Genomic DNA, 13,204 nt, shown 5'->3' on the forward strand with positions numbered 1-13,204 from the left:
CTACCAAATATTACTCTAGGTACTCTGTACCCATCACAATATCCCTAGTAGACTGGTCTGTTTGTTCTCATTTTACAAATACAGAAACTAAAGTTCAGAGAGAAGAGGCAACATGTTCAGAGTGTCAAAGACAATAGTGACGGAGCCAAACACTAAACCCAGGAATGTCTGATTGCATCTTGAGGTTCCCACTTATGGTTTGGCCAACAGTTCAAAACTATTAACAGCTTCTCCCTTCCTGGCTCTTTTTGAGTTTAGAGATGCAAAGAGGAATACACAGTTCTTGCCTATAGAGACATTATACTGCAGTAGAGGAGACACAAAGATGTGTTTTCAAAACCGCATGGCTGGCAGAACTAGATCCAGACTACACAATATTGAAAGGATAGGCAAGCTTAGAGCACAGTCTAAGGAAGTTTAATCAAGTTGATGATACTCTAAACTGGATTTTTAGGAATGAGTAAGAATTAGGTTGAAGAAGGGGGAATATTCTAGGTGAGAAGCCTAAATATGTGTGATATTTGCAGTAAATTGAAAGATGTTGCATATCTGTACATTCAAGTTCACGTCGACCAGTGGCAGGAGAGGAGGTGCTTGCCGGGATACTGGAGATAACACTGAAGTGTTATACAGTCAGATTTGGGTTAAAAAAGGAACGTCCTAGCAGCCATGGAAGGATGGATTGGAGGACATTTTTAAGACTCTTGTTTTTAACCGCTTTGTTCTCAGAAAAATTTTCTTAGCAGAGACTGTTATTTTGTGCATGTAGTAAATTGCCATTGTTACCAAGTATATTTTTAAAAGGAAGCATAGTTCAATAACTTCACCTACCCTTTACAAAAGATAAATTGTTATGAACTAATGAGACCATAGTAGGACAACTGCCGTTGGCACTAGCCAACATGATGCATGCATTTAGTACCTCTTCTTAAGAAATAAAGATGGACACATTGTCAGCAGAAATCACAAATTTATTAACTCTTAAATATATCAATCAGTCATTTACCATTATGGCAAGAAATATATACAGTGTCCCATGGTAAACTGCAGTGTTTCAAAATGACAGAAGATAATGTGTAATTCAGTTGTGGCGGAGAGAACAAATCACAATTTCCTCACATCTCAGTGCGGAGACAAACTTGATCTACAGTAATACTTCAACACCACATGCTAAGTTGAAAGTGTAAAAAAAAAAAAAAAACCACTCTATACCTATTATTTTTAAAATACATGTATGCCACGTATAGCCGCTTCACAAAAAGGTAAAAGAAATCAAAAAGGGAAAAACGAGGCCATTACTTTTTCACAGATCTCATTGGCAGGTTAACATGGCTCAATACATTTACTGTATATATTTATTTTAAATATATATTTTTAAATCGTGTAATTATCAGAAAAGCTTTAATCCATCTACCATACATCCACTAGCAACAATATCTAAGGTGATGAGTCATCAACACAGAAAGGTGAAATGAGAGAAAGAGGGTTTAGTTTTTTGCTTCTGCTTTAAAAATAGGCTTCTGAAGATTGTGAATTACTATTGTTAAAATAACGCTGATGAAGATACCATGCACTATAAAGCATTTCAGGGAAGAGAACCAGCCTTACAAGAGCTGAATAAACAAAGGAGAAATGAGAAGCACAAAGAAAATATGGGCATTTCCCTTTTCTTTTTAAACTGGAAAATCCTAATTCTTCACAGAGAGATAATGTTACTGACACAAGAGAGAAGCTAAGAGGGCGTAAGCCACAAAAATCAAGTTCTAAACACTTAATGAGAATGGAAATCACAGACCTCTCTGACTTTAGCCAGTAGTGAAGCAGGAGGGGCCCCTTCCACCAGGCAGAGCTAAGTGCACATTCACAAAATCCTGCTCTGCTACAACTCCTTGCAAGTCCCCTAATCAGTGAGACACAGCTCAGGGACACCAGAAATCCTCACTGCTTTGATCCTAAGTTTAAACAATGCTAAAACCACTGACATAGGCTCGCTACATCCAAGCTAGAGCCTAAGCAGAATCAGGAAGCTTTAAAATCTTGACAACAGTTTTGTGGGTCCTGAAGATGATCAAAAGTGCTAGTTTAGTTACCTCGATTATGCAAATTTCACTTTCCTTTCTGTCTAGTAGAATGTGAGAAAAGACAGAAGAGGATGGAGACAAAGCAAACAGCAACAAGTAAGATCAAATGGAGAAAAGAAAGCATATATCTGAGAAAGGAACAAAAAAATTCAGCAAATTCACCAGAAGTGTGAATATATCCTAAAGTGATCACTCATAAATTATGTGAATTTTTCCAGTTTACAGTCTAACCAAAAACAACTTTGGATGGTAGCAAACCAACTGATTCTCCCTTCCACATTCATGAGTGATTTTGCTCACATATCAACCTACTTTGTTAAACAGCAATATCAACCAGGAAACTGAAGGTATATATATATTTTGCTTTTTGTTAAACAAGCCAAAACTGATTAACAGCAAAGAATTTTAAAAAGGTATGTTTCTCTTACAAACTGTCATTCAGAGAGAATAATTTTGAAGTCTGTTATATCTTGGCATAAACAGAAACTTGAATAGGTTGCATTTGGAATATTATGGAATATTTTTTTATCTGACCTCCCCCTATTGTTTGCCAACAGTAATTGAAGTTTGCCTGGAACATCCCCATAGTTGAAGTGTAAACAATGTCTAGGAAAGGAATATATGACAAGATGATGCATCACATATGCATTACGTGTAGGACTTTCACAACTTCATGCACTCAGAAACATGCATGAAGGGGGGAGAGGACGGCCCAGGGTTACCATCCAGATGCCTTGAGAACAGAGAATGCAGAAGTGGCACTGTTGATATTTAGCTGAAAGAAAGGGGAGGGGAGCAAAAAAATAAGTTATACTGTTTTACAAAATATCGTCAAACTGTTTTGCCAAAGACTGTGACTAGGCTACAGTTATATAACAACTAAATTAATAGAGTGAAATACAATGTATAAAAGATCTTTGCTTGGGATCATTAAAAAATGAAATACACAATGTTAAACAAACACAATGTTAAAATAGTAAACAGTATTAATTATCTATCAACTTGTCCACACAGAGCTAAGCTACAAATAAAAATAGGAACCCAGGCTTCAATCTCCTTATTGAACTTAAATATGTATTAAAAGCATTCATGTTTACTAAACAAATATTTTGTTGAAATAGATGAAAAGTTTAAGTGCATCCTTAGCTTTTGTCATTATTCTTAGACTCCTTGGGGAGTTAAACCTACAAGTCAATTTGAGGAATATAGCCTCAAAAATAGAGAAAACATATTATTATTTAATTGGGAGTCTCTCTCTTTTTTAAATCCAACAGCAGGGAGCAGCACTATTTCTTAAAAGCTCTGACAAGGTTGAGTGCTTTGAGTGGAGAAAATATTCACAACATTAGCACACATAACTGAATCCTAAGCCAAGTTAAGAAACAAATCTTTAAAAACAACACAGGTGTGAATTTAATTACAGTCAACTTTCAATTATCCTCGGGAATTACCCACTATGTAAGTTTTAAATTTCAGCTTGACTTCCTCTTGTGGCCTGTCCTCATAGTCAAATACCATTATACTTAGGCAGAGCAAGTTAATTTATATATTAACCTTAGCCAAGTGTGTAACTCGAATTACTACCTCTAGAAAAACAGACCCCCAAAAATCCTAGACCTTGATATAAATTAGGTCTGGATAATTGAGAGTTGTCTGAATTGACCCAGACATAATGGACTTTGGATGTGGATGTGGGAAATCCAGGATATTCGAAATGCTAAGATCTATATGCTGAAGGGAGGCTCTGCTCAGCACTTATTACCTTTAAAATAAGGGTTATGCTACAAAATGAGGCCAAACATTAGACTCAAGAGCTCATGCAAAAATGCTATAAGTTTTCAAAGACCTTTTATATTTTCCATTGAGTATAATGCAAAAGAAAATATCCTTAAGGGGAAGAAAAACAGCCATGCAGCTTTTTAGTCATTAGCTCCATTCACAAAGTATCACGGAGCAGGATGTTACTTACAAGACCCATATGTGAATGGTTTTCAAGCCTTAGATGTTTTGCCACAAAGAGGTGCTTCCTGAGAAGTTTTCTTTCCCATTTGGAATACAGGATGGCCTATTAAGAGAAGCCCCACTTAAGCCACCTGGCATAAAATGAAGTTTTCTTAAATAGGCTCTGTCCCACAAATACTTCAGGGAATTGTAGAAAAACCTAACCCTATAGTACTGTATGAATGTAATCCCTTCCATATTAACTGGCAATTAGTGCTGTACCTCTTTGGGGTAAAAAACACACAAATATGAGTGTCTTCATTATTCTATTCTTTTTGTCATTCTCTTAATGGGCTGAAATTCATTCTAAAAATAATAGCTATCTTTTTTTCCTTCATCTACTTTTTACAAATCCAACAGTGATATATAACTATTAAGGCTATGGAGAAGGCCTTTGAAAACCACTGTGGTACATTATTAAACTAAGAAATTTTGACAGATTCTCTGGAGTTGAATGGCTGTTCGTATAAACTTGACTCCCTCATCCCACTCCCCACCCCACCAGGTGATCCTGGTGAAAGAATTTAGAATGACATCAGCAGTGGGACAAGCTTCTGAGTCTAATCCCTTCACTGATGCAACCTTATTTCCTAAAAATATTCCCCTTTACTCCAGTTGGAGCCAGCCTTCCTTATCCATACTCCTCTACCATATAAAACTAACATCTTGACTTTGTCCCATCCTTCTGATATTCCTTGACTGTGCTCCAGATCTCCAAATTCCACTCAGAATGTTGGACAAGTCTTAAATGATATCTTCTACAAAAGGTATACTTCCAATTGTTAACAGTTTTGCTACATTGGTCACTAATTCCATTCTACTCTGATGTTATGAATCTCATAATTTTTCTTTGGCCTAAGTTCCTTCAACTTTTACCTGTATTTTATCTGGTACAAGTTTATCACCTAGGAGATGTACAATAATATTTGTCTCATTACTGACTAGAAGAGCAGACATAATGTCTGAGATACAGTGGCACAGGGGAGGAAGATTTTGAGATATCTGCTACTTATATTTTAAATATTTCTAAATTTCTTCTAATATCTGTAACTGGGCCCAGTAGATAATCTATAAAGTTCGATATTATTTTGTCCATTTTAGAAACTCTCTACCTTCCTCTGCCAATTGTGACAATGAAGTCACAAATTATTTTCTTATTACCTGATTTAACAAAAATAAATCCGCTTACTAGAATATCCTCCAGTTTCTATTGTGTGTGTTTCAACCCACAGTTGGTCTAATCTTTCTAGAGAGTTACAATCTGTTTCTCTTTGAACATTCCCAATGTAACTGACTGCTAGCATTAAATAATATATATCATGTTATTAACAATGGAATAAGTATAAAATCGCTGACCATGGGTATATTAACAAAGAAGCTGACAGCCTGGAAATATTTACTTGATGGGTACTGTTGGTGACCCAGAGCGATGAAAATGAACATTCTGCCACTTTCCATCCCGGCGATGCCACACACGAGTCTCTTCTGACTGCATTGTCTTTGGCATTCCACTGCCATCCATGTATTGTGTGAGCCTAATGTATGCTATGCAGGCAGCATCATCACCTACCAGGTGTACGTGGGGGTTTAGGATAATTGTGTGGATTGGTTTATTGCTTTTGGACAAAGCTGAAAGAGAATAACATTGAAAAACAACACTTAGTTTCTACATAAAGTAAATCAAAACCAGTATCTTCACCTGGAATGCTATTCATTCATTCATTCAATTATGAATTGTTTGCACTAATTGAGTCCCTGGCAATGTGTAAAGTATAAAGGAAAAGAGAAAGAGCAAAAATAGTCATTGTCTGTGTTTCCCTTTTTGGAGAATTTGCATGTCACTCTGGAAACTATGGAGGGGGGAGCTGAAGAGATGTATTTATTCATAATGGGAAGTGGTTAGAAACAGAAGCCATGTTACAGAGGGAGAAAGCCTTGCCCAGATTCAGGGAGCAGTTGACAGGATATCCTGTCGTCTTGTTCGTTTTTGTTAGTTGCTATAGGATATGGGACAAGGGAAATATAACAAGTATCATATATGGATAGAACTGTCTAGAAAAAAGCCTGGCCATTAATTAATTCCAATTTGTTTCCCCATCTTATCCTGTCACCCCTTTACTTCACAGAGTCTATTTCCTGATAGTCCAGTTGTAGTCATCCAGTAAAAATCCAAAATTTGGCTGTTGGACATTTGGCCTGATTCTGATCCTCTAGTTCATTCTTTGATTAAGCAGTCCTCCTAAGGCTCTAGCCTTTGGTGTTTTGACAATAGCTACAGATTCTAATTATTCAATGACCAAGAGATGTGAAGATTTAGTACAAATGATCATTGATGTCATTCTTTTAGATCACTAAACAGGCTGACCTGTTTTACCTATTGTCCAAACCTGCTTCCTATTCTCAGAAAATATTTTAGTAAATTACTCAGTGCTACAGTTACATAAAAAGAATGCCTCATTATGAAGAATATATATTTATGGTAAGGAATAACATATAGTTTGAGTTGAAGGAAGTTGAATATTTAATGGGCTAATTATTAATTCTTTTGCTAGGGCTGAGATGGTATCAATGGAGAACCAACTGAAAGAAACATTGAGAATGAGAGAATTTACTGAGTATTTGTTAAGGCCAATTTACTACATAATTATTTGTTTGCTCTCAAATGCCCAGGGAATATAAAGAAAAAGTAATTCATTAAACATATCTTAACTTAAAAATCCATGCCAGGGCAGACACTCTTGTTAATACTTATAATTACTAGAAGTGGTCTTGATTATCCTAATCATTACTACACCTCTTCTTTCATTTCTAAGAATTCACTGAAAACGGGTGAATTCATTCTATGCATCATGCAAACAAAACACAATACCTAGTCTTTAAGTATAAGGAAAAGAAGATAAAAGGAATTTCTGGTTTACCCTTTTTTTTTTTTTTTTGAAGGCCTCAAGAATTTCTGCAGGGGCATGTGTTGTATGGCTGTTTCCTCTGAGACCACTAAAATTCTTGTAATGGTAACTGAAATATTTACCTGACCACTCATCTTCATGTACATTTTACTTTGAAAAGTGAGCACTAAATATGCTTGAAAGCACTAATTTATGTCAAGTATTCTGACATGCGGTGGTGTCTTTTATTTTTTCATATATAAATGATGTTTTATGAATACTTTTTTGGTGATTCATTTTACAGCTTATATCATACATTCACTGTGACTTAAATGGAGTATATTCAATCAACATTACCTTCTACAAATCAGATAGTTTTAAAAACACTAAAACCTTTAAGCTTGTCATTTCCTAAAAATTTCAAATATAAAAAATTTTATGATGTAAAATTCTCACTGCAGAATAGAGCAAACAAAACTGCAAATTTGGGAGAAATTCAACAAGAAGCTGGAAAAGTCATCTTATAAAATTTAGAATATATGTACCATTTTCAAAGTAGAATCGGTGAAAGTCCATCCCTTCCACTAAATTACCCAAAGCTTCAGGTTCAAAAGCAGTAAGACCTGGGTCACAGATTTTTCTGTAGGGACAAACAAATAAAAATAATCATAATGAAAATGACCATTACATGAGTTAATATATTCTGTTACACACATATCCACTCTTATTTATCAAACAGTGAAGGAGTCTCTTTAAAAAATACAAAATATAAAATTTCTTTCACAGCCCTTGGCACGGTGGGTTGAGGAGCAAAAACTGTTCTGCAGAAAACTCTGATGGGGCAAGATAATATAGCAAGTTCCAGCAGATGATAATCTATACTACTTTAGGAATCTCTTTTTAAAAATTTCTGCTTTTTTTTATATTTCCAAGGTAAATTTTTAGTATTTCTCCAGCTTTTCTCATTTTTAAAGTTCTGTCTAAGTACAATACACTGTCCAAGTCATACAAAACCAACTTTGGCTTTGAAATTAAATAATTTTGGAACAATTTTTGACACCTTGTACAGTCATGCCAAATATCTATATTATTGATTTGAAGGCATGTGTCACATCCTATACTTTCTGGAAAAGGTGAATTGAAAGTTTATTGAACTTTTAAAATTAATAAAATGCACGTATTCGTTTTTTTAATCCTAGAAACGTAATTTAACAAAGAGATACAACATTTTAAAATATTCAGAGAAATCCAGTAGGCTTTCTGTGGAGAAATTTATTCAACAAAGAATTGTTAAACACCTACTATGTAGTGGGTATTCTTTGAAACAATTATAATGCAACAATTAAGAGTGGAATAGAAATAAATACAAAGTGCTTGAAAACTAGATTACTTACATACTAGACAGGAAAGATTTAAGACAAAAAATGTAAGCTTGGCTTTCAGGAGCAAGTAGCAGTTTTACAGGTGTGTAGAAGGTGGTAGGTAAGAGGGGGCAGCAATCACAATGGCAAAGTAGTGTGAGAATGCAGAGTATATTTGGGGAATGATGGTTAGCTGCTTGATCTGGTGAGTGCTGGGCACAGGGTTTGTATATAAGTCCATGGAAACATAAAGGGGGAAGCAGTTCCTTCGGCCTTTGGTGAGGCTTCCCAGAGGTGATGACATAAAATCTGGATTTGAAGGAATTGGTGGAAGTTTACAAAGTAGATAAAAGGATCTGGGACTATTCTGGGGCTACATCTAAAATAGTCCCCCCCATTTGGGAGGCAAAACATTTTAACTGTTGAACAGAAATACAAGTTTCAAAAGGCTAACTCACTATGGTTCTTCACAGTATTGTTCATAGAATGTGGAACTGATTTTTTCAAAGAACATTTTAAAAGTACATAATAATTTAAAAATAAAAAAAAAACAGATCAGTGATTATTCTTTGTGTTAAAAGCCTTAAAGGCAGGGGTTGCAGGGGTAGCGGGGAGGCATTTTACATTTTTGCCTTAGACTTGCTAGTGGGCAGGTACTTCCAAGCTCGGAGTCAAATATATATGATCTCTTTGTAAGAGGCAAACTGCGAAAAGAACAATGTTCCTATGGTAACAGAAATTTATTCTGCTGGGGCTATTACTTCCTCTATAAATATGACTTTTAGTTGTCAACATAGGTGAGTCAAAATTTTTTACTACCTTATATTGGCACTAAAATAATCTGAGAATCACTGTACCATGACGGATCTCTTTACCTAACCATCAAAAGAGTCAATATATCTGAAAACCTGTTAATATGTTCTTTCTCTCTCTCCTATGTATATATGTATTTATTGCCTGTCCTAGGCTTTGGATTAATAAAGCATTCACAAAGCTGCCATTTGATGTACATATGTCTGTACACATACTCTGAACAGGTGTTCTAAGGACCAGATGACAGAGCTTTACCAGTTTGTTCTACATCCAAAAAGCTCCTAAATGGAAGGACCTGTTTGATTATCCCTGGGCCTGAGAATGCAACATCAGACCAGATTATAGGCCTCCATAGGCAAACTGAATTGATTCCAAGGGATTGCATTATTTAAAATACCCTACAATAAAGTGTCTGAGAATATAGGAAATATCCCAGTTTTGCTTGATTTTCATCACCACCAAAACATGTTTTTTTTTTTTGACTATTCCACCGGAGAATGCTATTACCAAAAAACAAAAACAAACAAACATTTTTAAAGAGTATTCTCATGTTTGGAGAATCCTATAGGTCTAACAAAGTTATCAGCAAAAAGAATAAAAGAGCAGGTTCTATGGCACAGACTTCTCAACAACGATTTAAAAGGGAACTCTTGTCTCTGACAATAGAGTTCTCTTTTAAGCTTCATATTGTACTATTTCATTTTAAATGCACTTTATTAAATCAATGTAAACAGTTTTTTTAAGATTTTATTTATTTATTCATGAGAGGCAGAGAGAGGGGAAGAGACATAGGTAGAGGGAGAAAAGCAGGCTCCTCACTGAGAGCCTGATGCAGGACTTGATCCCGGAATCCTGGGTCATGCCCTGAGCCAAGGACAGATGCTTAACCGCTGAGCCACCCAGGCGTTCCCATGTTAAATAGCTGATACACACAAATACACATGTATGTATGTATGTGTGTGTATATATATATATATATATATATATATGAATGTGTTTGTATATGCATATACACATTTAATTTATAAGAAGCACTCTGGCTATTTGTAACTGATGATAAAAGCAGTATTTTACATAAAATTTGGGGAAAAAAAGCAAGGAAAAAATCTCACACATAATTTCATCTTCCAGAGTCAATATCCTTTTATCCCTTTTAAAACCAAGTTGGCATATCTCATTCCATTTTTAATGCTTTTTTTATGTAGCTGGAATAATTTTGAACATTATAAGCCTTTCGTCAGATAGCTAGAAACTGTGCATCAACATTCACTGTACTAAATGAACCACATGTTACTTACTGGTTACCTTAATGTTGGACAGATGCTTCCAATTTTTCACTATTGTGAATGAATACTGCTTCAGTAATGTTTATAATTTCTGTCCATAAAAATCTATACCATGTTAAATTTTTATAAGTAAAATTAGAAGATCAAAACAATTTTAAAGTTCATAAATGCTTTCTGGTATATAAGAACTAAATGTCCCCTCCAATCCCTGCCACTGCCACTAACCTAATTGTCTGCCTCCCTTTATACCCCATCCAGTGGTGCAGGAAAGTCATAATAGTTCTGCAGTATCTGCACCCCTCTGGTTGTCAGTAGTTTTTATCTCTGCTGATCTGATTGGCAGAAAATGCTCTTGCATTCAAATTTGCATATTTTGACTTTTTTATTATTTTGGCTTTTTTTTAAGTATACATGTTTTACCAATTTGGGTTGCCTAAGCATTTTATCTTCTCATTTGTGATTAATTCCCCTGCTTTAAAACTTTGAATTTGATCTCTGATTAGAAAGATCTATCTCTTTTTTTGCCTTTAACTCTTTCATTTGAGAAGAACTTACTTGTATGGAATAAGGGGAAGGCTTAAACTGATTTTTATCTTCATCTAAATAGCTAACTTATTGACCCACATACTTTGTGAAGTAAGCATCCATGTCCTATTTATTTGTATGCTTTATTTTTATGATTGGAGTGATTTCCTGTAATTTATATACCCTATGACCCAGTAGTTTATAAACTTTAAGAATTTGAACCTTCCTTCAAATAAATTGTTACCCAAGAAACAAACTCATAAAAGAGATGAAGATAAAGTTGAGGTGTACTGCCTGATGAGGAAGAAGGCTGCCTCCTGTTGCCTCCTGATCTCTCTCTCTCTGTCCCAGCACCTTGACAGAGCTGCGAGGCAAAACATTTCTTAAACCAAAATGCCTTTTTTGGTGCTTTTCTCTCTCGTATTTTTACTCTCATGAATGCTCTGCCTGGAATGCCTTCCCCATATGGAGGTGCTGATGATTCCAAGTCTGTGCATTGACAGAGAAAGCTCCAATCCTCCTTTCAGAAGTCTTGTCTTTCCTCTCTAAATCCTCAATTTATTTCTCTCCTGGGGACACTTAATTTATACACTGAAATAAAGCTATTATTGACATCAAACCTGGGGTTAAATATACATGAATTCTAGTACACTGAAGAATGCATTCACATAGAAAATATCTTGTCATATGCATGAAAGCAAAATAAATGTGCCTCTACTCACGTGTAAGCTTCAAAGTCTCCATTGTTGATAGCTTCAATCAGTTGTTCAGTGACTTTGATGATTTCTTGCTTTCGTGCTAAAGGCAAACATGGAATGTTTTATATGACTTTTGTCCTTTATTGTCACAAAATTCTGACAATATTGCCATTTTTCTTAAACAGGGTATTACCATTTAAGACACACCCCTCCCCGAACCATGGTCTTACTCTCTCTATAATCTTGCTGCTCATGTTGCAGAGATGAGCATCATCTATTTTTCAGGGGCCTCTTAGACACAGATTCTCAGGTCCTACTCCAGACCTACAGAATCTGTATTTTAACAGGACCCTTAGTCACCTGGAAATTCAAGCCTATATATTTTTTAAATAATTTCTCATCACCTTTATCAATTTAATTGAATTTGTAATGTTTTTCTCTTGAACATTAACAAATGTCTATCTTTAGAGTATAGATGGATCTTTTACATTGAGACACTTTAAATAATTATTTTTTATTATTCAGTCCAATCAACTCGACAAAAGGGGATGTCAACACTATAATTGCCATCATATTTATACAAGGGGACTGCAGTAAGCTCTGTACATTGGAAAACCAACATATGAATCAATATGTGGATGTAGGCAGATAATTAGATGGAAGCCACCCTAGAGAACTGTCAAACTCAACACGAAACATGCTTTCTTTTTGTAGCCCACAAATGGTAAAATTATTAATAGCTGGCTTGGCTCAGATCCTATGCAGTCAATTCCTTTCTGATAACATCTGCAAGTGTTCTTTGCCTTTTTTGAATGCCTACAATGTATCATTCATTCTGTAATTAAGCATATGCTATGTACCATAACACCTTCTTTAGTTAAATTATTACTGGTTTTAAATTCTTATTAAACTTTGTTCACTGTGTAACTGCCTTTCTTGTTAAATTAAAAGCTCCCTATGTGTTTTTGGGGGAGAGGGAATGTTATTTTTTATATCATCTAAGTTTTATTTCAATATATTTAATAAAACAGATGCTTAATAATGAGCAATGGAATTTGATCAATTGCTATTAATGATAATCTTCTGAGTTCAGGATATTTTTCTGTTACCAATGAAATTAATGCATGAAATTTTTAAAAATTAAATTTCCCTGAGTTTTACCTTAAGAACATTGTGTTATTTCCTTAAATCACTGGAAATAAACTGGGAGAGTCACAAAAAGTTATATCTGTTTTATCTTAGTGAAACTGCTATTCATCACAGAAAAAGCTGAAGTTTTGTTTTTGTTTGTTATTGATTAAAGGCAACTAGTATGCATTTTTAATGAAACAAATCTTCATTAAATGTTTTAACCACAAAATTAGACTTTTATGTTATCTGCATTATATTTAATACAAATATCCTGTAAACACAACTTGACTTCATTTCTTCATTTATACATATGGCACTAACCTATAAAATATGATTTGTCCATAAAATGGTTGCTAATAATGTTAAGGTTTATAATGTCAAAAAACCACTATATAGGTTAGATTTCATATTTAGTTACATAAC

At 34.8% G+C, this 13,204-nt stretch overlaps 1 protein-coding gene across 13 annotated transcripts in view; it reads right to left on the minus strand.

Moving 5' to 3' along the window:
• Nucleotides 1-953: 953 nt before the first annotated feature.
• The window catches only part of CAMK2D (calcium/calmodulin dependent protein kinase II delta), a 305,194-nt gene continuing 292,943 nt past the window's right edge, over nucleotides 954-13,204 (minus strand). For 9 of the 13 annotated variants that reach the window (XM_041758553.1, XM_041758550.1, XM_041758545.1 and 6 more), the window contains 5 exons: nucleotides 11,675-11,750; nucleotides 7,513-7,607; nucleotides 5,483-5,711; nucleotides 4,051-4,146; nucleotides 954-2,856 (listed from right to left, as the gene is read on the minus strand). In XM_041758553.1, the coding sequence (XP_041614487.1) occupies nucleotides 4,080-4,146; nucleotides 5,483-5,711; nucleotides 7,513-7,607; nucleotides 11,675-11,750 (467 nt within the window). In that variant the 3' untranslated portion in view covers nucleotides 954-2,856; nucleotides 4,051-4,079. Of the gene's footprint in view, nucleotides 2,857-4,050; nucleotides 4,147-5,478; nucleotides 5,712-7,512; nucleotides 7,608-11,674; nucleotides 11,751-13,204 lie in introns of those variants that run through there. The other 4 variants (XM_041758555.1, XM_041758554.1, XM_041758551.1 and 1 more) reach the window with 2 other exon arrangements.

This window comes from Vulpes lagopus, chromosome 6 (genome assembly GCF_018345385.1).
Source record: "Vulpes lagopus strain Blue_001 chromosome 6, ASM1834538v1, whole genome shotgun sequence".
In the NCBI taxonomy this organism is placed as follows: Eukaryota; Metazoa; Chordata; class Mammalia; order Carnivora; family Canidae; genus Vulpes; species Vulpes lagopus.